The sequence below is a fragment of the Magnolia sinica genome, chromosome 11, assembly GCF_029962835.1.
Source record: "Magnolia sinica isolate HGM2019 chromosome 11, MsV1, whole genome shotgun sequence".
NCBI lineage: Eukaryota > Viridiplantae > Streptophyta > Magnoliopsida > Magnoliales > Magnoliaceae > Magnolia > Magnolia sinica.
In genome coordinates, this window is record NC_080583.1 from 96,431 (window position 1) to 119,597 (window position 23,167).

Below are 23,167 nucleotides of genomic sequence, written 5' to 3' on the forward strand. Positions count from 1 at the left end.
TTGAGGAGCTGAAGACCTTTCACATGTGATTGGACATATAGAAGACCCTACTTAGGGAAGACACATGTGAAGGAAGATTGAAGAAAGAAGACCGAGCGCCCAAACTTTCCTATACTTATGTTATTTGCGCGTTTTTGACTTAGTTAGGGGTCTTTTAGTAATTTTATGTCTTTATTTGCTTATCCTAGAGGTATTTTAGTAATTTTATATCTTTATTTGCTTATTTAAGTGGGCTAAAGCCCTAAACTCAAATTTTAACTATTGAGTAATGAAAAGCAAACCCTTTGGTTGCCTCCTTCCTCTCTTCTCTCTAATGGTGCTTCTTCTCTCCCCTTGATCTTCTTCTTCTAATTTCTTCTTGTGCCCCTCTAACTTCTTGAAGGTAATAATTTTCTTCCTTCTATTTTCCAGTTTTGGCTAATCCTTCTTCGATCAAAATCTTGAAAACCGATCTAAACCCTAAATTCCCAAATTCTCAAATCCCTAATCCGAGAAACTTCTTGGTTCTTCGGACTAGTGATCTTCATTGATTGATTGGGTATGACCATGCAAGATTGGGAGGTCTCATCCCTCGCCGGATCCAACCTAAGTAGTAATTGAATTCCATAATCCATGGTTGTAGTGATGGCCCGCTCCATTGCATGTTTCCTTTATGATTTTCTCAGTTATGATGATTACTGTTAGAATTTTAGATCATTTATTCCTTTTATTTCCGCTGTTTAATTATCTCCATGAGCATGCATCATAATTGGGGCTGTCCTGCGTCACATGCACTTTCACCATGCCTTTGATAGAATCCAATGACTTAGGCAATTGTGTAGTGAACATGTTCTTAAGTAGAGAGTGTTTATACTTGGGACAGTTCCTGTCCATCTTTTACTTTTTCGGGTTTTTCCTTTTAATATTGTGTGTTAGTCATTAGAAAAGAAAGAAGTGAAAATTTATGAGAATGAAAGAAAAGAAAAGTTGTGAGAATGATGATCCTAATACAAAAGGAGATATCTTTTTACACTATTGGCTAGAAAAGATTTCAACATAGTTTTCTATACCATTCGGTTGGATTTTCATTTTTCCTAATGAAATGGAACATTTTTGGTGCTCAATTCCATCTTGGATAATGCACAAAAATTTCTTTAAAAGGTTTTTTTTTAAATTATTATTATTTAAGGAATCCTCGTTTTTGGAAGAGATGGAGGGTCCACATGTTTAAGCCCTCACATTCAATTGGAAGGGGTTTCAACTAAAAATACCCTACATTATCATCGTCATATCTTTGTTCTTGCTATCAGGTTTAGTTTTAAGATCCTATTTTGCCATACATTCTTATCTAAGGCTCTATCCTCGATAAGGGCACTAACCTTCATATATCTTCTCACCATCTTGATCCAAGTCCTTTTAGGCCTTCCCCTTATCCTCATATCCCTTCAATCCTAATAACAGTTTTCCTTCTTACTGAGGCAAAGTGCCAGAACAATTCTGGCCAGAAATGGGTTGACACATAGGAACAAACTGGAACATGGACCATGACATTCTATACTTGTACCTGTATTGGTGCATGTTAGAGTGTAAGATATGTATGTGCAACTGTACATATGCAATTGTACATACTATACATAGCTATATGGATAGGTACATGTATATCTATTAAGATATCTATAGATCTCTATAGATGTCTATAGATCTCCCACCTTTTTTCTTTTTTCTTTTTTCTATATTCTTGTCATTCTCATCGATGGAATATACACACCATTTACCAAAATGTAGCCCGTAAATTATAACATGGTATTAGAGGTGTTCGTCAGTCCTCTATCCACCATCAACAAAAATCCTAGCCATTGATTCCTGTTTCCACGTCATTACAGCTTGTCGCTGCAATTCGTCACCAAAATCTATCACCTCAACCTGTTCCTAGAACTTGTCTCTGACAACACCAGATCCAGCATCCTGTAACTAACCACCCTCTGTCACTGCAACTCGCTGCCACCCTTCTTTCGTTACTACCCCCACTGCAGTCAGTGTCTTCACCACCTCTGCTACTGATATCAACATCCAACACATGCAAACGTCGCTCTCCATCTAAAACCATCCCTTGTTCAGATCCGGTGTCTCAAACACATCACTCAATGCCTTTGGTCACGCATCATGTTGCCCCTCTCTAACCATCCTGCTTCGATCCTGTCATCTCTGTTTTCTCATCTGTCTTTGACAACCGCCACCCTCTTTGGTTCTGGTGACTGGTAGCACCCAAACTCTGTCTTCGTCTCTTCCATCAGATCCGCCATTGCCGAATCTGAGTATCTCCTCTGATCAGTAGCCCTTTTACCATTGTTTCCGGCTGCCTTCTTGCCAGAACCCTCTTCTTTGCCAAAATCCATGATCTGTCCAAGAACACTGTGACCTCAGTCCCTTTTGTATCTTTGTTTTCCAGATCATCATCGTCTTCCCACTGGTCATCGTCAAAACCCACCACTTCGGTTTCTCTTGCGCATGCCAGACCCACCATTCATTTCTTGTAGCCGTCACTGCCCCTCCGCTCAAATTTGGTGTGTCACTACTTTTCGTGTGATTCTTGCCCCAAAGTCATCGCCCACCCTCACAAGCCGGCACCCATCTTCAGTGATTCCCTTTACTACTACAATCCTTTGCTCTTGCGCCATTGCTAGATCAACCATTGATCCCAACAATGGATACCACCACTTGCAGCTGTTGGTGTCAAACCCACTATCATTGGAATTGCCCATGTGACTCACAGCCCTCTGGAAACCTGTTACTGATCATACCCATTTCTCGAATCAGCCCCCCGTTTGTGCCGGAAGCCTTTGTGAGGGCGGTCTCTATGATTGTCTTCCTCATTGGATCTTGCAGCCATTTGCTATGAACTAGATCTGTGCATTTGTAGCCTTTGCTTTCGCTTTGTTTTTGTGCTCAATGAGAGCATCTTCATGGATGTATGTCTAGGCACAAACTACTGTTGTTGTTGACCATTTGCCTATTTTGGCACCGACCATTCCTGGCTTTTTTTTTCCGGGCTTCTGCTTATCAGTACCTCTACATTGTCTTTGTTGTCTTCCTGGCTGGCACCATCCATTCGTAGGAACATCAAAGCCATTTATGAAGGGAAAGGGAAAGGGACATTGCTTTATTAACTTTTTTGTGTGCACTCTCGCTACCGCTGTCATTTGCTTCTGCCATCTCTTCTACTCAATCCCATGTTTTGTTTTCTTTGTTACAACTAGTGCCTCTACCAATTTGTTGTCGAAAAATTCCAAAGACACCAGAAGAGCAATGGTTGAAATCCTAGCTACTAAAAGTGTGTATCCATTGGAAGAGCAATGGTTAGAATCCCAACCATTAGAAGTGCTGCCAGATCTTTCACCGATTGTTGGAAGTACCAATGGTTCACATTCCAAAAGTCATCGAAAGTGTAGTGCACGTATATTTAGTTGTTCTGTGGTGCACCATATGCTTGGAAATGATTGCAACTTCCTAGCTGTCGCCTCATGCTCGTGGATTGTTGTTGTTGTTATTTTCCGTCTTTGAATAAATGTTCTCCATGCTACTTTGAGCTTGCGTTACATGTAGCTATATATAGCTATATGGACGGATACATGTAACAGCTATACAGACTATATATAGCTATATGGACGGATACATGTAACAGCTTACTATACATACTATATATAGCTATATGGATGGATACATGTATCTCTATTATGATCCACCTCTTCTATATATTCTTCTCATTCCCATCAATGGAATATGCACACCATTTATTCCAATGTAGCCCATAAATTATAACACTTTTCTAAATATTTTGGTCACGAATGAAATTGACAACTATGTATCCCAGATGACAAATGAAAGTGCTTAATAAGATTTTGTTTTCTTTGGTTGAAGAGATGTTCAAGCAAGCAGTATTCTTCTTGATGATAAATTTGAAGTGCGGCTTGGAAGCTTGAGTGAGGTTTGCCATCAAGAAGGGGATACTCACCAAAATGTCATCACCAGGTTGCTGCGGTTTGCACAGTAAGTTTTCTATTTGTATTTTTATTCTGCCAATGGGTTCATACTGTGCACTTGCCAAGAACCAGAAAAGTCTATTATTTTCAGCGTGTTGTCTTTTTCTTCTTTGTTTCTTCAGGCGTGAGTCTGGTTTTTTGTTTCTTCTTTTTCTTCCTTTTAGCTTCTGCCTAGGTTTCCGTGTCCTCTCTTTCTCTCTTTTCCTTTTCTTTCTCTTTTTTGTATATAGCTTTTCGTTTTTGTGGGAGTTTTCCCCTCCTCTTTGTAGCCTTTTTCCTTTCTAATAAATTCTCATCTTTCAAAAAAAAATAAAAAAAATCAACATGTTCGCTATTATTTATTCCATTATGGTTTTGAAAATGTGCATGTTATTGGCGTTCTACATTTCTTTTCTATATTGACTATGGGGTATCTCAAAGTTCATCCATCTATTTGCTATCCATGGTTGCTCAATGTTTCTCATCCTATCATCTGCCTGTAAGGTTGCTTGGAGATGTTTGCTTTGAATATTTAAGCATTTTGTTGCAAATCATAGATATTCAAAATAGGAACTAAGATGGTCAGCAGTTGTTATTTTTAACACCATTACATCCATGCTAGTTTAGTTTTCCAAATGAGAGAACTTTAGAGAGTTACCCCATTCTTGAGATCATTGTTTAACACACCTCTCTTTCCCTCTCTCCCTCCCTCCCTCACTGAACTTTAGACAGTTAACCCATTCTTGAGATCATTTTTTAGCACTCAGAGACCTCTCACAATTTTCTCAAATATTTTTAAAGGAAAGGGTCTAGCTCATCATATATGGTCATGCATCTTCTTACTTTGTTCAATCTCGTTGTCATTTCTATTCCTAAATGTTATTGTTACAGGGATGTTCAGATTTGTTAGCGGTTGAAGTTTGGAAACTAGGTTGTACATCTTTTATATGCTAGCTTAGGGATCTCCTCCTAGGCTTCCTCCTATTCTTTTTTGTTAAAAGGGTGAACACCTGGCAGAACAAGGTTGAATCTAGTGTATAAACTTGATCATGTCTGGTTTCCGAGAATTTGGATCTAGAGCACAGAGAATGTCTATAGTATGGCTGAAAATAAAAATGCCAGTATCACCCATGGAAAAATGGCTTATTGCCTATATCCAATGGCAGAGACCTACAAAGTACATTGTAGGACAGCGTTTGATCTGTTTTGCACCCTGGAATGTGGAAAATCCCTAATATGAAGACCTTGTTGCAGGGCCAACAAGGCTCATAAATTGAATTAGCTTACCCATTCTCTTAAGACCGTCATCTGTTAGATTCAGGTCCGACTGATTTTTGTATCTACTCTTTTCTTTTCTTGATAATTACCAACTTGATTAATGAGACAAGAAACAACATTAAGGGTGGAGATTGCCCAATATGCAAAGGTTTTCAATGAATACTGCTTGTGGTACAGGGTGTCTACTAACCTTCTCATATATGTAGAGAGGGAAAAAATCCCATCTCAATCATTGAAAGGAAATTCATGATTGTTTGTAAAGGCAGAACCATACCATGGCAATAGCCCAACAGCTTTCTTAGAATAGAATTGCCTGCTAATGCACTGGAAACAAGGTTTTCAAAAACATCATGAGTCCTTAGTGGCAGTATGGTGGACAGTTTGGGAAGAACGTAATGGGAGGTGCTTCAGAGGGGAATCCCATGATTTGGGTTATCTGCTAAGAAGGGTTCATTTTCTGGTTGTGGAATGGGCTTCTCTAGTGTTGTCATCCAGTAGCTGTAATCAGTTTTTTTCTTTGCTTTCTTAGGTGTTTCGGCTCGCTAGCTCAGGGGGTCTTGCCTTTCTTTGTGCTGTACTGTTATTTGCTTTTTATATAATATATCGTCACTTCTCAAAAAAAAAAAAAGAAAGAAAAATCATCATGAGTCCATGACACCACTGTAATCGGAACAGGCACTGTGTTATGTTAGCCATTATACAATGGAAGAGGAACTATATAAACTGCTTAGTATCCGAATGTAAATAGTGTTTTTTTGCACCATTATTACAAATGCGACCATAAATCTGTCATCTAGAGCATCAATCTTATCATCTGTACTGCAAACGGAGGATTTGTCAGGAAAGGAAACAACCCAGATTAGAGGTTCTTAAACCTTTGAACAGTGATCCAAAAAAGGTGCTTAAAAAAATATAGCAATGGTCCATGAGAAGGCCAAAGATTGGATGGCCAGGATCCTCCAATCTGGAAAGTTTTGTAGTCATCTCCCACCTGGAGTGAGTCCAAAATCTAGATTCCAGATCAATGAATCTTGAGCCCCGCTTGAACCACATGGGAACGTGAGGAAACCATCCACCCTCTTATGCATCAGGACTACAATTCCTCATAAAGGAGTAATGACCATTATTTACACAAACTTTTCTTTTCTTTTCTTTTCTTTTAATATAATGACTTAGCTTGTGGATTATAACACCGTTTTCCGGTGATATAAGAAGGCATTATATTCCCATGGGCCGGACTTTTTTCTTGTTTTCTCGTATTCCTGTTTCATAGCCACTACCTTTATATAACTCTAATGGCGGTAGGTTGTAATATAGTTGCATAAAGCATGAAGCGAAGTGGAAACAAATTGGGGTGCGGAAGCAGGGAAGCATCTCTTTCAAAATGTAAGTATAAATAGGTAGAAAGAAGGAACAAGAGCAAGAGTCCGAAACAGGAGTGGCACCTATTTAGAAGGAACCTGCAAGTAAGGTTGTTATGGGTTTGTAAGGTTGATTGGAAGGATCTCCCAAGGGCCTCAACTACAAGGCAGTCACTAGTGAAGTACTTGAGATAAAACTGTAGACCTTCCACCTTTCTACCAAATCACTCTGAAAGGATCATCAACGCCAACAGGGCCTAAATTGCCAATCAAACTAGGATCTCAATTTAGTTCAATAGAATCATCGGTGGGGGCAATGCATCTTGGTTCGGGTCTTTCCTTTAACAACCCCCAAAACTCGACTCAACTTGACTTAAGCCCAGCCTAGTTGGGTCGACTCAAAGACTCAACTGAGATTTCACTTGACTCAGTATTTCATAATGAAATAAAACGTTTTAAATATTTGTAAATGTTTGAGATATTTAAATTATTCAATTTAGATTGATTAGTTTTATGAGCAACTATACTCCAAGGAAGAACTAGGTCTTGATGGTTTCCCTATGGGCTTTTTTTTAAGGATTCTCTCTATGACCTTTTCTCAATCATGCTGGAACATTGTCAAAGGAGAGGAAATGTAGGGTTTTTTTTTTTCTTTTTTTCTTTTTTTTTTGACAATTCATGCTTCCCAGAAGTGGCTTTTCATATGGCCAAAAGGATGGTAATCGAATGGGCTAGACTGTCCAAGAATTTCACCAATAGGTCCATGGATCTTTTAAGGGACCCTTGATCTAGTTTGGCTTTTCCATATCATCATAAGGGATTGTAGCTTCTTGGTTCATGATCTAGTTTGCCTTTCAAGGGGCCTGCCCTCATTTTTGTTTTGGTTCTTTGCTCTTTGAGGAGGCATGCCCTCTCATCATCCCTCTCTTGAACCTTATATTTTGCTTCACTTTTGTCTTTCATTAATACATCATCATCATTATAAAAGGAAAAATAAATAAATTACTTTGAATAAGCAAAGTAGCTGCTGGTGTGGTGGTTTTGATGCTTGTTTCCATGGTGGACGTCATAGGTTCAAGTCTCAATAGCCTTAGTAACTTCTATCCACAAAACAGTTCTCTTACCAGTTGACCCATTTTTTCCATTGTACGGAATGACTTTGTTCAGGTTTCCACAAGTAGTGTCGAGTCGACTGAGCTGGTCAGCTGATTACATAATTCCCATTGAATCTTGACTGAGTCAGATGTGTGAGCAGGTTTCTTGGTTGCTTGACTAAAAAACTTGTCAATTTGATTCGGCTGCAACTTGATTTGGCTGAGTTTCAGGTTGAATCCCTAAGTTTAATTGAAAAATCTGGTGTGAATATGGGTGTCAATGGGTTGCGTTCAGGCCGGGTGTAGGGCTACTCATACCAATACTTTTTCTTTTTTTTTACACACCCCCACACTCACGCCGTAGTGGGATTTCACCACCAATGGATACTCGAACACTTGACCGGGTGTTGAAACTCCTGAGAGTCTACCACCGGAGCAAGAGTAAGGATCCACTCATACCAATACCTGCCAATGGCTACTGACCCGTATGGATACCCATAAGCATCCTGAAATGGGCTCCCATAACCATACCCATTGGGGTGTTGGATACCCATAAGGGTATTAGATACCAGTTTATGATTTGAGATTTTCAAAAACCAAAAAACAAAAAAAACTCACCATTTACTAAAAATGTTAGATTTTATAGAAGAGAAAAATACTACAGTTTTTCCTTAAGAAAAAATAGCGTACTAACCATTCATCAAGTGGGAATTAACATAACCTATCCCAAAAATAGGCCAGCACTGACCACGTGTATGAGAGAACTTGACTTTAAGAAAAAAAGGTGACCAATGATGTACATTCACTGTGCACATCTGGGCCAACTACTAAGCGGATAAAAGTGAACTTAGGCTAGGATTCATTCATGGTAAGACCCATTTGATGACTGGCTTTACCTTGAACCAACACTGAATTAGGCTTTTATCTTTTCAGGCATCCACGTGCATCCTGGTTAAGGTTTACCACTGCATGTGTATAGATGGGTTTGAGTGGGGTTCAGGTATGTCAGGGGTATGCTCACATTTAGCCTAATTATTAATGGTGCTCTGAAATTATTATTTTTTACCCAAACCTGTGCCCACGCCCATTTAACTACACCCATACCTGGCCCATGTCGACCAAGCACGAGTACCTGTTTGGCCCACCTGACCCATTGATGCCCCTACGCATGAAGGCTGTTACCCAGTGCTTACTGGTTACCCTTTTTGAACTGAACATCGCAGAGTTAAACACGTCACAACACCCATTGCGGAATCTCAGATGATTAGAAAATGCATCTAACAAATTTTCAATGAAACACAAGTGTATAGCAGCCTTTCAGCTCAAATTTTCTGTGTTTGACTTTTATCCCAATTGGTGTTGTACTTAAAAGTTGCAATATTGTTTGTCATGACCATGGCATATCTAGTTTTAATATTATTTGGACATCCACCTAAGAACAATGATGTGGCATGAATGTTTATGCTCCTACACTGTTTATTATTCCATGTAGGACTGTTTTTTTCATTTGTTTCATGTAAAACACAAAAGGAGGTTGCACGCATCATCCATGCTATATGACGGGTATGCTGTATCACAATGTAGAATTTCTGGCTTCTGGTTTTGCTGAAATGCTATTAATTCATTTTCAAGTTTTGGCTTCTGGCTTACTTTATGAATGTCTATGCTCATCAGGTAGAAGATGAAATTGTTCTGATGATTGTTTAGATGAGTGACTTTATATTTGTATTGTGTGGTCTTGTTGTATTGACCATGTGACGGGACAGATACATAGAGACTATTACATAATGCGTTGTCTAATTTTTCAATGTATCAGTAATGTATTAGCCTACCAAGAAACTCAGATGCATCTGCCAATATTTTTAACAATGGTGGTTTATATTGTTCTGGTCAAGTCTAGAGTATTGGTATAATTCACTATTCTAACAACATTTTCCTCTTGTTGATGATGTGCAGGACCTCAGAACATGGTCTTTCTGGTGAGTGTTGTATACTATACAAAACCTTTCTAGGAAATACTTTCCCTTCCTTTTCATTTTTATATCAATGTGCAAAGCAAAACACTGCAACCAGTACTCCAATTAGTTAATTGGTTTGGTTTTGATGCAAGCACAATGCCAATACTTGTTTCTTCTTCTTTTTTTTTCCTTTCTTTTTTACTTTCCAGAAAGAGATTGGCATGCAATGAACTTGCTCACATTGCCATGAACATTTTTTTTTTAAACAGAAATGAGATCCTCTGTTATTGAAACAAAAAGAGAATAAGTATAGAGAGAAGGGAGAGAGAACCTTCCCTCTGACCTACCAACACCAATTATGATGCAGGACGCGTGCATGTGGATAAACGGTGAAGTGAGATGAATCAACAAATTAAATTAAATAATCAAAATCACAAATCACTCCAAAATCATCAAGTATCTCAAGAATCCAACATGAAACTATGAATAGTCTAGGCCACAATCAAGAAACTACACCATGCATGATCATTGAATTCTAGAAATTAGGATCTAATGGATGTAAGAACACCCAATTAGCATAGGAATAAGTCTATTTCAAAAGGGAAGGATTATTATTATCTAGGGTTTGCTTGATTAGAATGCAGGTTAACCTAGGGTTCGATGAATTTGGAGGAAATGGTAAAATTGGGGTTTAGACAATTTAATTGGCTAGGGGATTTTGGGGCATGGGTATTACTTGAGGGGATTTAAGTGGTTGGAGGTTTGGGGTTTTAGGTTAATTAGGAAAATTGGGATTCTAGGGATTGGGGATTTTGGAAATAGGGTTTTTAGGAATTGGAAAAAATAGAAAATTGGGGATCTAGGGTTTTAGGTAGGGTTAGGGATGGGGAATCAAGGGATCGAGGGGTTGTTCATACGGTCACATTTGTCGGTCGTTGGGTAGGGTTTTGGGGTCCTCAATGGTTGGGTTTTGTTGGAGTTGAAGGTAGATGATGAAAAGTTGAAGAAAAAGTTGATTTGGATGGGAAGGGAAGAAGTAAGATGAAGTTTTGAGAAAATACCTCTTTTGGATAGAAAGGAAGAGAGAAGGAAGATGATAGATGGGAAGCCCCTCACCTTCATTGAATGGGGAATGGAATCACACAACACCAAAGCTCCAAATCACATGGAATATTATTCAAATCACATGAAGAAGATAATACACTCTTTTTCTTTTCCTTTTATTTTTTAAATTTCAAAATAAAAGCATTAAGGCTGCCCCCCCTTCTCTTTTATAGTCTCAGAAAGAGACTTTTACAAAAACCTCCCTAGAAGAAGAATTCTCTTAAAAAAATTTCATCTCAAGTAAAACATAAAATAGTCTAAAAATAATAAAATAAATGATAAAAACCACTCAAAACAAATAAATCTAAACTATCCTAAACTATTCGTGGCCAATGAGGTGGTCCAAAGGCCCATCGTGCACGATCTTACGATCCGATCGATGTGTGCACTCACTCCAACAGTCCAGACTCCTCAAGAATGCAACCCACATGCATCTTCCTAGTGTATGATCTTCGAAGATGCATCAAATGCATGTGGGGGCTTCAAAACGGTCAACTCGGCCCACTCGGGCCCAAGTAGTGGTCATCCATCCAAAGGGAAGCTAGTGATGATCTCCTTCTCTAGTAGACCTTGAATGGTGCTCTGATGTCCTCATGAACTCTCCCCGGCTAAGAAAGATTTGTCTCTGGCGAAATAAAACTCCGATAACGTTCTAGGATATCGGGGTCGAGTCGTAGAAGCTCTGTCTTTGTGATCCGCGTGCAGTCTGACACTGGCTTGTCCTTCCACTTGACCAATTACTTTTGATATCCGCCATGTCTAGTGGAAACCGCTTCTTCATTTAAAATATCATCTATTTCCTCTCTTCCCGTAAGTATGGATGGTATGGGTGGTAGAGGTTGAAAAGAGGGGTCAGATAATGGCCACGGGTTAGGGACTAGGTCATGGTTTATGTGAGGGTCTGAAAATGGATCAGATGGTGAAGTAGCAAAATCCTGATATCGTACTAGATCTTCCACATTGAAGGTTCCTATGGTAGGTGAAAGGTCTACTACATACGCATTAGGAACCAATTTCTTCAGTATTTTGTATGGTCATGCACTACGTGCTTGCAATTTCTTAACAACTCCCTATGGAAACTGTTCGGGCCTCATACGAACCATAACAGTCTCGTACTTAGAATTCTTGAAATCTGCTATGAGAATCAAGAAAGCAAGTGCCTTGTACTTTTCATTACTTAAATTAATTCGCTTCTTGATGTCACTATGCAAATCAGGTATGTGACGTGCAAACTCATATGCTGACTCTAAGGACCTATGGGACATTGACATGGGTATGACATCTATAGGGGTCATCTACTTATCTTTCCAGATTCATTTCCTCCTTGAGACTCATTTGATCGTGAGTAAGGTTTGGTAAAGTCAATGGGTGAATGTCTCGCACGGGTGTAAGCTCATCCAGTATGTCCTCTGGGACAACATCACTAGACTCCCCCGATACTGGACTTACCTCAGGTGGTAACTCTACACTATCCTCGGGTGTAAGTTCAGGTTACATCTCCATACTAACCTTAGGTGTGACCTCAATTGCCACGTGAGCGTACACCGTCAAATCAGCTTTAGTCTCCCTGTCAGACTCTTTGGCATTCTTATAGGGATAGACTCGAATTAGATTTTTTTTCACATCTTCAGGATCACATTTCTTGACGTCCTCCTTTTCTGGGGTGCTTTTGGGCGAGAGAGGCTTTAAGAGAATCCTTTTGCCTTCATACATAAATGAACACATATTCGAGCAGCTGAATAGTTTTGCGTCCCTGTCATACAACCAGGGCCTACCCAAGATGTTGTGGCCAAACATCACATCACACCATAGCGTGTCCGTATGTGAACCAAACTAGATGGGAATGGGACAACGTTGAGAAACCGGAATCAAAGACGCATCAACCCATGAGACTCGATAGGGCCGAGGGTGAGGAATGACTAGCAAAACCTAAGTGACCCATGGTTCTAGTAGAGACCACATTGGTGCAACTGCCACTATCAATGACCACGTTGCAGTTATTGCCACCACACCTGGCATAAGTGTGAAAATTTGAATTCATGCGCCGATCATCACTTTCTACAATCTGGACCAAGGTGTGTCTAACAACTGCAAATGGCATGGTCTCAGGCTCTTCAACTTTGTCATCACTAGGACTCGCCTCAGGTTCATAGACTTCTTTTTCTTCAAATTCACGCTGCTCATTCTCATCCATCTCTCCAATTACAAGTGCCTTGCCTCGCTCTCTGGCGGGGCACTGTTGAGCGAAGCGGCCATACCCGTGCCACTTGTAGCATCGCACACACTCTTTGGGCCGCGCACTAGTACTAGCCAACCCTTTACCGTTAACATCCCTAGGGCTGAATTGAGAACCGGTAAGGGGCTTGGATTAACTCCCAAAGTTAGATGAAGCTCCTTGGGTAGTAATCTTAACATTTGAATTTCGAGAGTCGAATAGTCGATTCGTCTCTCAAATTGCGGCTTGAGGTAATGCTCGAGGTCTTGCGCCACTTAGTACATTTGTTCCGGGGTGCCGACATCGCGAGAGAAGAGTTCTCACTGAATGTCGATTCAGAGGCCTATTCTAAAACGGGGGAGTGTAATCATCGGGTCCTCAATATCACTTCGCATCATATATTCCTCGAATGTAGCGATGTAATCCGACACAGGCACTGCTCCTGGCGAAGGAATTGTCACTTATTCAAGACCTTGTGAGTTGTGATGGTAAGAGAGGGAGATATTTTTCTTTTAGAATTTCTTTCATCTCTGTCTAGTGCGCAATTGGGGCATCTCCAGAACTCTCAATTTTACGTTCTGTGTTGATCCAAAAAAGTTCAGCCTAGCCCACCAACTTCTTCTTGGCAAACCTTACATGACGGGCATCAGACATATCATACCACTCAAAATAGTGGTCCATATCCGCCATCCAGTCAAGGAATGCCTTGGGATTTAGGCGACCATCAAAACTAGGGGCATCCACTTTTACGCTCTTCATGATATGTGCATCCAGGTCATGGCGGTCATGATGTTCCTCACGATGTGGTTGCACATGCATTCTACCATAGCCAACCCCTTGGCCATGACCGTTTCCTCATCCTTCAACTTGATCCTCGACTTGAGATTAGAATTTTCCCCAGTGTCGGGGTTCGCCTGAAGGGAGGCTTCAAGTTGGATGACACGCACATTGGTCACAATCAATTGAGTAGCGGTGGTCCTATTATGAGCGTGAATGTTCGTCAGACAGTTGTTGATGGCATTGAGGTTCTCGACAATCTACTCTAAATTCATGGTGGGATGTAGGCCAAAACCATGTCCAGAACAAGTGGGCATACACAAGGTAAACTCTCAAGGGGAAACCTAGATCCTAGGGTGATGTTATGACAAAGACAATGACCAACCTAGACACTGAATTGGACACAATGAAGACACTATTCTGAAAAATCAGCAAGCTATCAATCTGAAAATACTACTCTGGAAATTTCAGCGATAGGACAATTGGAGATTACCAATCTGAAAATTCAGCAATACTATAATCTGAAAACAATAACTGAAAATTCAACAATATGATCCCGAACTTTATATGCATTGGATGTGCTAACGACCCTAGTTGTAAAGTTCTAACCTACATATGACTCTAACCTAGGTGTGACACAAATAACCTATGCTAAACCTATGGGCTCTAATACCAAATTTGATGCAGGACGCATGCATGTGGATAAACGGTGAAGTGCGATCAATTAAAAAATTAAATTAAATAATCAAAATCACAAATCACACCAAAATCATCAAATATCTCAAGAATCCAAAATGAAACTATGAATAGTCTAGGCCATAATCAACGCTATGCATGATCATTGAATACTAGAAATTAGGATCCAATGGATGTAAGAACACCCAATTACCATAGGAATGACTCTATTTCAAAAGGGAATGACTATTACTACCTAGGGTTTGCTCGATTAGAATGTAGGCTAACCCAGGGTTTGAGGAATTTGGGGAAAAAGGTAAAATTATGGTTTACACGATTTAACTGGCTAGGGGATTTGGGGGCATGGGTATTACTTGAGGGGAATTATGGATTTAAGTGGTTGGAGGTTCGGGGTTTTAGGTTAATTAGAGAAATTTGGATTCTAGCGTTTGAGGATTTTGGAATTAGGGTTTTTTTTAATTTAGGATAATAGAAAATTGAGGATCTAGGGTTTAGGGTGGGTTTAGGGATGGGGAATCAAGAGGTTTTGACGAGGAAGCAAGGGAAAATCAATGGATTGAGGGGTTGTTCATACGATCATCCTAAGGGCTCGCACGTGTGGCCGTACAGTCACACGTGTGGGTCGTTGGGTAGGGTTTTGGGGTCTTCAATGGTTGGGTTCGATTGGGGTTAAAGTTGGATGATGAAAAGTTGAAGAAAAAGATTATTTGGATGTGAAAGGAAGAAAAAAAGATGAAGTTTTGAAAAAATACCTCTTTTGGATATAAAGGAAGAGATGAGGAAAACGATAGATGAGAAGCCTCGTACCTCCGTTGAATGGGGAATGGAATTACACCACACCCAAGCTCCAAATAACATGGAATATTCTTCAAATCACATGAAGAAGAGAAAAACAAAATGTTTTTTTTTTTTTTTTCTCAAAATAAAGGCATTTGGGGTCCCCCCCCCCCCCCCCCCACTTTTATAGTATCAAAAAGAGACTTTTACAAAAAAAACATCTTTAAGGAAAGAATTCTCATAAAAAAATCATATCTCAAGTAAAACATAAAATAGTCCAAAAATAATAAAATAAATGACAAAAACCACTCAACACAAATAAATCTAAACTATCCTAAACTATCCGTGGCCAATAGGGTGGTCCACGATCAAGAATGGTCCAGAGGCCCATTGTGCGCGATCCAACGGTATAGTATCAAAAATAGACTTTTACAAAAAACCTCTCTAAGGAAAGAATTCTCATAAAAAATTCATATCTCAAGTAAAACATAAAATAGTCCAAAAATAATAAAATAAATGACAAAAATCACTCAACATAAATAAATCTAAACTATCCTAAACTATTCGTGGCCAATGGGGTGGTCCACGATCAAGAGTGGTCCAGAGGCCCATTGTGTGCGATCCAATGGTACAATCGATGCGTGCACTCAATCCAACGGTCCAAACTCCTCAAGAATGCATCCCACATGCATCTTCTTAGTGTAGGGTCTTCGAAGATGCATCAAATGCATGTGGGGTCTTCAAAATGGTCCACTCAGGCCCACGCAGTGGTCATCTATCCAGAGGGAAACTGGTGATGATCTCATCCTTCTCTAGTAGACCCTGAATGGTGCTCTGATGTCCTTATCAAATTATGTCTTCTAAATCCAATCTTCGATAAGTTGAGCCCCGCGACCCAAATTATTCCTTTACCCTTTCTACTAGCAAAATCCACTTCACCGGTCTTAAATCTATTGTTGAAAATATGGTTATTAATCAGTTTTCTCCACAAGGACCATAAGCCGGCTAGATAGGAGAAGCACTAAAGAGCATTCTTCTTCTTACAAATACTTCCCTGCTTCTTGCATAATGAAAATTGCTAACTGAACTGGCCATCACCCATGGCAACCTGAATAAATAGAAGAAATCTCCCCAAAAGTTTAAAGTCATCTCACAATGAATGAAGAGATGAACTGCTGATTCCACGTCTTATAGACATAGGATGCAAGTATTCCCGACCATTCTTCTTTTCCTCAGATTATTTACTGCCAGGATTTTCTTTTCTTCACAAGCCATCGAATGGCCACTGCTTTGGGAGGACCAGGATGGCACCAAATCAAATTCTTTGGGAAGCAGGTCAAGTGTGGTTGAACTTCCTAGATAATTTGATTGAAAACATCACTGATGAGAAATAATTACAATACCTGTAGGCCTGATAGAACTAGAAATGAATGCATTCGAGGGAACTTAGGAGTAGCCCAATATGTAATAAGATGAGGCAAAGTAGACTTAGATGGTTAGATGCTTTGACCTTGTGCAATAGAGTGAGTTGAAGGCTCTGAAAGGAGAAGGGGAAAGCCCAAAAGGACGTGGTTGGAGGTAGTAAGAAAAAGTTGCTGACCTATGGTCTAACTGAAGTTATTGCCCTTGATAGAGTGGAATGGTAGAACAGGATTCATGTAGCCAACTCCTAGTTAATTGGGATGAGGGTTGACGACAGTCATCTCTATGCCCAACAGCATAGATGACTGAAAACATCCCTGATGAAGAAATGCTCCAATGCCATCTCTCTGTGCTTGAGGGGGATGGGGAGAAGCTCCCCAATTTTGGACATCAGTTCCATCATATGTTCCCTCAAATTCCTGTGGAAAAGCGGAGACCAGACCATTCCTCCTACAATCGGGTTAAAGCAATGCTAAATTATGGCCCATCAATCAGAAAGAAACATTATATAGCCTGGGGAAGTCTTGACTGAAGAGCTTCCATTCCGCACATCTTCCTAAAATCTAGTTCGAGCTCCATCCCACTTCAAAGACTATCGTAATAGAAAAATCTTCTTGACCATTTACCACAGCCTTCCAAATACCAGAGGTGCTATGCTGCAAAGATGGGAGGTGAACCGCCCTCAGAGAAACCCATATTTGCAGGAAATGACTTGCTTCGAAAAACTGTTATTTTCCAAGCCAAAACTCCATAGCCATTTCCTGATAAAAGCTTGATTCATGACTCACAGAAAAAAGTTTGTTGGTATGTATTCACTAATTGGATCATGCTGGTGACTGGCATACCTTTAGCCCCATATTCCATTCGTAAACCCATGTGTAATTGTGCTGGGTTGCATTGGGTCTGTTAAGCCGATTACAATTAAATGAATCAGGTAGGGTCGGGCTGGGCTTGGGTTTGGTGGATTTTAAGTCTGTCAGGTCGGGCCACAAGGTAATGGGTCGTGGTCAGGTACAGGCCAGAATTCTTGACCCGTTTAGTAAATGGGTCGGGCTTGGGCTGACCTTGACCTGGCTGAACCCAACCATTGCCACCCCTATTGTTGAGACTTCTAGGTCTCCAAGCTCTCATATTTTCACATTCTTCGTCTCTTAGACAAGTTTATTATTGCTGAAATTTCAATTTCATTATTTTGTGGGTATTGCTGTCCAAAGATGATTTGGACATCATGTTTTTGGATTTTGAGGCTTCTTTGACAGTCATGATCTCTGGATCAGTCTAATTAGATAAAGATCCGCATGTTATTTCTTGCTTCTGATGATCATTTCTGATGTTTGGATCACATAAAAGAATCTTACCCAGGTGAGAGAAGACTCGAGTTGAAGATGCCTCTGAAAATTTGTCACCCTCTCATGTCATAAATTCATTTCGCTTTTGGCTTCTTTGGCAGTAGATGATGAATGCCCTACTTACACTCCTGCATAATATTCTTGGTACTTGATAATGCAGCAAAATGCACAAACCCTTCACCATAGAAAGCAGGGAACTCTATTTTTTGAAAGATAAGCGAGAAACTCTTAAAATGCAAGTTTAGAGAAAACTTTCTAAGAGAATCATTCCTTAGTATGAGATCAGAGTTTCTGGTATTCATTTAGAAAACACTGCACTGATCTTCCTTGGGTTTTGTGGTGGCAAACAAATCCTTTTCATCCTCTTCAAAAGATTGCTGAATAAGATTGCAAAGTGGTTTGATTCAGTGGTCTCGGGAACAAGATTTGTGGTGAGATGATCAACTCTCTCATCAGGAATTTGATCTTGAAATTGTCATAATAGTGATAGATCTTTTACATGACAATTTCATCAATATCTATATCTATCATGGCCTTGTACCAGATGCTTGGGGTCAGTACTAGAATTCAAGAGAATTGTCAGGATTTCAAATGCAAATGGAATACATTAGAGTGCCAGTTAGTATGTATGCTAAAAGCATCCAGCAGTGGTACTGGTGGTCTTGTATTTGACATGATATGTTGATGTTTACAAGTATCTAGGTATAGTTTATGAGTGGCAAAAGGCCAAGGTCAACTCTTTGTTTCTACTTGATTTTTTTTCTTGTATGTTCTTTGATTAGGGATATCTTTTAGTAGTTTTCAATGATCCTTCTTTCTTAAATAGCAACCTTCTCCATCCAAATTACCAAATCATCATCATCATCAAAACCTTATCCCAGCTGTTTGGGATCGGCTCTATTTGTCCTGTTTCGCATAATTTGAACCCACATTCATGGTAGCTCGGCAAAAGTTTGATGTCTGCCTGCCTACCTGACATCAACCCTCTTCTTTTACCTGGGCCTGGCACTAGTATGTGCAAAATGCTAGCTACAGGTGCAATGGCTACCAGGCAGAACTCCATCCAAAATAGCAAAAGGGGGAAGAAAGAAGAAGAATTAGAAGTTTATGGTACTGTCCCTTTCCTTCTTCTGAGTTCTCCGTTGACCTTAACTTATACCACCTTTATTCATCTTCCATTCTTTCATCCACCTATTATATTTATCTCATTCTTTAACTGATGAATCATTTTAACCACTTCTTTTTTATTGTTTGATGCTAATTTTTCATTGAACTGCCCAGCCTTAACTCAGAAATCAGAAAACTGATATTAGTCAATCTTGATCCTTTTACATGGAATTAGATAATGTAATGTCCATTATGTTAGGAGCATCTCTGGTTAGAGATCACAACAGTCCTGCGTATGGGCCAGGCAGACAGTTGCCTAAGTTGGGTACCTTGCTGCCATTTAACCTGCCATGTTTCCTAATAATGACAAAAGACCTCTGACGCTATTCTCTTTTTGTGTTTGGACATGGCCAGGCTCACCATCAGCAACTTGTGCATACGATGTTTACTGCTTGGGAAAGGTGTTGCTCGAGCTGGTAACAGGTAAGCTGGGAATCAGCGGGTCCAACGATGCCAGCACGAATGAATGGTTGGAATATGTGCTGCCTTACATAAATGTATATGAGAGGGAATTGGTGACAAAGATTGTGGACCCCTCTCTCATTGTGGACGAAGATCTGTTAGAGGAGGTCTGGGCAATGGCCGTTGTGGCAAAGTCATGCCTGAACCCGAAACCTTCTAAACGTCCACTCACAAGATACATCCTCAAAGCATTGGAGAACCCGCTGAAGGTGGTGAGGGAGGAGACTTCCAACTCGGCAAGACTGAGGACAACCTCATCCAGAGGGTCTTGGAATGCAGCCATCTTTGGCAGTTGGCGCCATAGTTCATCCGACATTGTGGCCATCCCAGGTCCCAACAGGGAGGGGAGTAGTTTAAAACAGTCAGGAACAGTGGGTTCTCAGGGTAGTGGGCAAGGTGGTGGTGAGGTGTCATCTTCCCACAAGAGGCTCTCCAAGGAGATCTTCCCCGAACCATCTGTTACAGAAGATGTCGAGAGACCAGACGACGATTAGATGTGTTTGTGATTCTTTTAGTAATAAAGCATGGTGGGCTCCCCATTTGAGTGCCTGCTGCTTGCCAATGATTTCCCCCCCCTAAAAAAAATAGGAAAAGTGGGCGACGGGGAAAAAATGCAGGGGGTCTGGAGCCTGATAAGCAATGATCCCATTTGAACCATTCTCATCCTCCCTGTCTTCTCTGTGTCTGGGAAAGAAATTCGTGGAATTTTCCAACTGTTGTGATGATATTTGGAGATGGTACCCATGTGCCAACTGACTTGAGAGTAATTTGAGAGGTTTCCAAGGCAAGGCAGGGAGTCATGCGGGGAATGTGTGATGCCACTGGATTCTTATTGTTTGCAGGTTGTTTTTTTAGAGAACAACAGGCTGCAATTCTTTCTTCTTCTTCTTTTTTCTTCCTTTTAATTTCTGTAATTGATCCTTGTGGGTCATGTGTAATGTAAATTGCAGTGTTTGTCACATCAAAATTAAAATGTTTTGGTCACTCTCTCTCTCTCTCTCTCTCTCTCTCTCTCACACACACACACACACACACACACTGGTTTTTACTAAGAAACAATTTTTTTTCCATGGCGGTTCCCTGGGAAATCATGCAGAATGGCAAAATAAAGGAAAAAGGTCTTATTACTGAGATTAGTCAGGTTATGGGATTTGGAATCCAATGTCCTAACTGGGACTAGAAACTGTGATTAATGGTGTTTAAATCACTTTTAAATAGGCACAGCACTTTATTTTAGGCAAGAGGAGAAGAATCCACAGTGCATTTAGTACCATGTAGTAAATGGCACTGATCTTATAAACCATTGACTCGGTGCACTTTGGCGGCAAGTCTGAAGAGTTCAATTTCTGGACCACCACCGGGATAAGTTGTGGCCTGAAATTGCACTGTTTGGAAGTGTGCAGCTGATTGATCCATGCCCAAGTTGATTGATGTCCATGTGTGCACGCTCCACTCTACCTGGTTTTGCCAGTGGGAATGAGTGTGCTGTCTCAGACTCTTATATGGTGGCAGCTGCTGCTTCTGTTTCTTCTTCTTGGGAAGAAACTGAATTCTACCCGACCACTGTTTTAAGTTACCCAGATGCATTCATTGTAGAAAAGAGTGATCACCTACAGCAGTGCCTGAATTTTTGTTTCACGTTTTACCCTTTGAAATCTCCACAATTTTCAATGACAAAATGTGATGTGGGTTAGGTTACGGTGCGAATAGTTTATCAGCCTAGGATTAAAGCCGGATATGGAGAAGTGTAACAGGTGGATTATAGGTTGTTGTATTTTAAAAAGGAATTTAAAATATTTTGTTTCAAAATTAAGAAAATTTCCTCTATGTTTCTTTTTTTGAAGTATTTTTGTTTTTAGTGTAGCTCTCTTGTCCCACGTTGGAAAAATAATAATCTAATGTATATAAGATATGTGGTTTGTATAAGGCTCGAACCGTCAAAGAGGAATAGCCATTAAGGTTGGACCATCTCTTTACAATGCGCATGCGTTGTGCCAGGTCTAGGTTTATTTGAGGATTGGGAATGCACTTGCACTAACGGTTTTGTTCTGTACTCTGCGTGTATATTCACACATGTTGGTTTTGTGCGAATTTCAAATCAAGTATGCATCTATTTGGGTAGTCGCATCAATTGGGTTCAAACCCAACAGACCTAACCCATTTGAAACAGTGTTTTAATAATCATGGTCTATATATAGATCTACTCATTTTTCAAATAATTCATTCAAACCAACGATTTCTTTCTCTGTTTCTTTAAAATCTGTCTTTGCTTCAATGTTGTTTTGCCAATTGAGTTTGCAGCAGAGTCAAATCATTTTGGTTAAGTTATGCACACTAGTTTGAGCCCGTGTACAGTGAATGCATCGTTGGGACCGGATAATAGTCGTTGTATCCTGGAGGCCAATTGTCCAAGATTCATATTGCACTTGGGACACGGTCCAAGGACGGCAGATTTAGTTTCTAGCCGAGTGACCCAATCACGCCTCGACTCAAACAAATAAGTCATCTTTTCTTACTTTATTTTATTATTTAATTTTATTTTTTTCCAATATTATATACTATTTTCAACACATTATTTCCAACAAACTTAAAACTAAATCTTTAGTTGTTAGAAACAATAGACATCTTATTTGATATTTGGAAACAGAAAACTTTTCTTATTCTTTTCCTTTCTATAACCAATGTTCTACTATTTTTCTAACTGGTTGAAAGCCGAGTTACAAGTAGAACTCTATTATATTACATGGCCAACATCATAGTCAACCATACGACTGAACTGTCCAAAATCGAATTGTTCGCTGGATAGAATTTCAAAAGATGGAAACAGAAAATCAATTTCTCACTAGAAAAATTAAATGTTTTTTTACATTCTTTCTGATTCATTTATAGTTGTTTCAGCCAACGAAAATGAATTTAGATATGCCAATAACTGTAAACATTGCATTTGGACATCTATGTTTTTAATGAATTTGATAAGAACATTTGGACTGCACTAGAAAAGAAATGTGCCCTTGAAGATATAGGATATAAGAAGCATGTTATTACAAACTTCCTTCATTATGAAATGATAAACGATAAACCTAATACGAACCAGATTCATGATTATCAAAATCTGATACATGAACTAATAATTGAGGGAATGAAAATGAACGAAGTTTTTTTGTTAGGTGAGCTAATTGAAAATATACTTCCTTCTTGGAAAGAATACAAAAATAAAATGAAATCTAAAAAAAATAACATTTCTTTGGAAAATATAACCGTACACAAAAACTGAGACCAAAGTGAAAATGTAAACGAGTTTGTATCAAAGGCTAATCTAATGGAAACAAGTCAAGTAGAAAAATGGTAAAAAGAAAGGGAATTGTTACAATTGTAGAAAACCTAAATATAAGTGTAGGCTCGAAAAGAAAATAAACGGCCAATTCAAAAAAATTGGCCCTGTAACTACTATAAGAAGCCTGGACAATCTGAAAATAAATGTAGGCTTAAGAAAAAGAGTACAAAATCTC

At 39.6% G+C, this 23,167-nt stretch overlaps 1 protein-coding gene across 2 annotated transcripts in view; it reads left to right on the forward strand.

The window, feature by feature from the left end:
* LOC131218486 (probable LRR receptor-like serine/threonine-protein kinase At2g16250) overlaps positions 1 to 20,642 on the forward strand; it is a 47,139-nt gene extending 26,497 nt beyond the window's left edge. The window contains exons 2-4 of one of the 2 annotated variants that reach the window (XM_058213038.1): positions 3,898 to 4,026; positions 9,688 to 9,710; positions 19,551 to 20,642. In XM_058213038.1, the coding sequence (XP_058069021.1) occupies positions 3,898 to 4,026; positions 9,688 to 9,710; positions 19,551 to 20,152 (754 nt within the window). In that variant the 3' untranslated portion in view covers positions 20,153 to 20,642. The remainder of the gene's footprint in view (positions 1 to 3,897; positions 4,027 to 9,687; positions 9,711 to 19,550) is intronic. The other variant, XM_058213039.1, reaches the window with a different exon arrangement.
* The last annotated feature ends 2,525 nt before the right edge of the window (positions 20,643 to 23,167 follow it).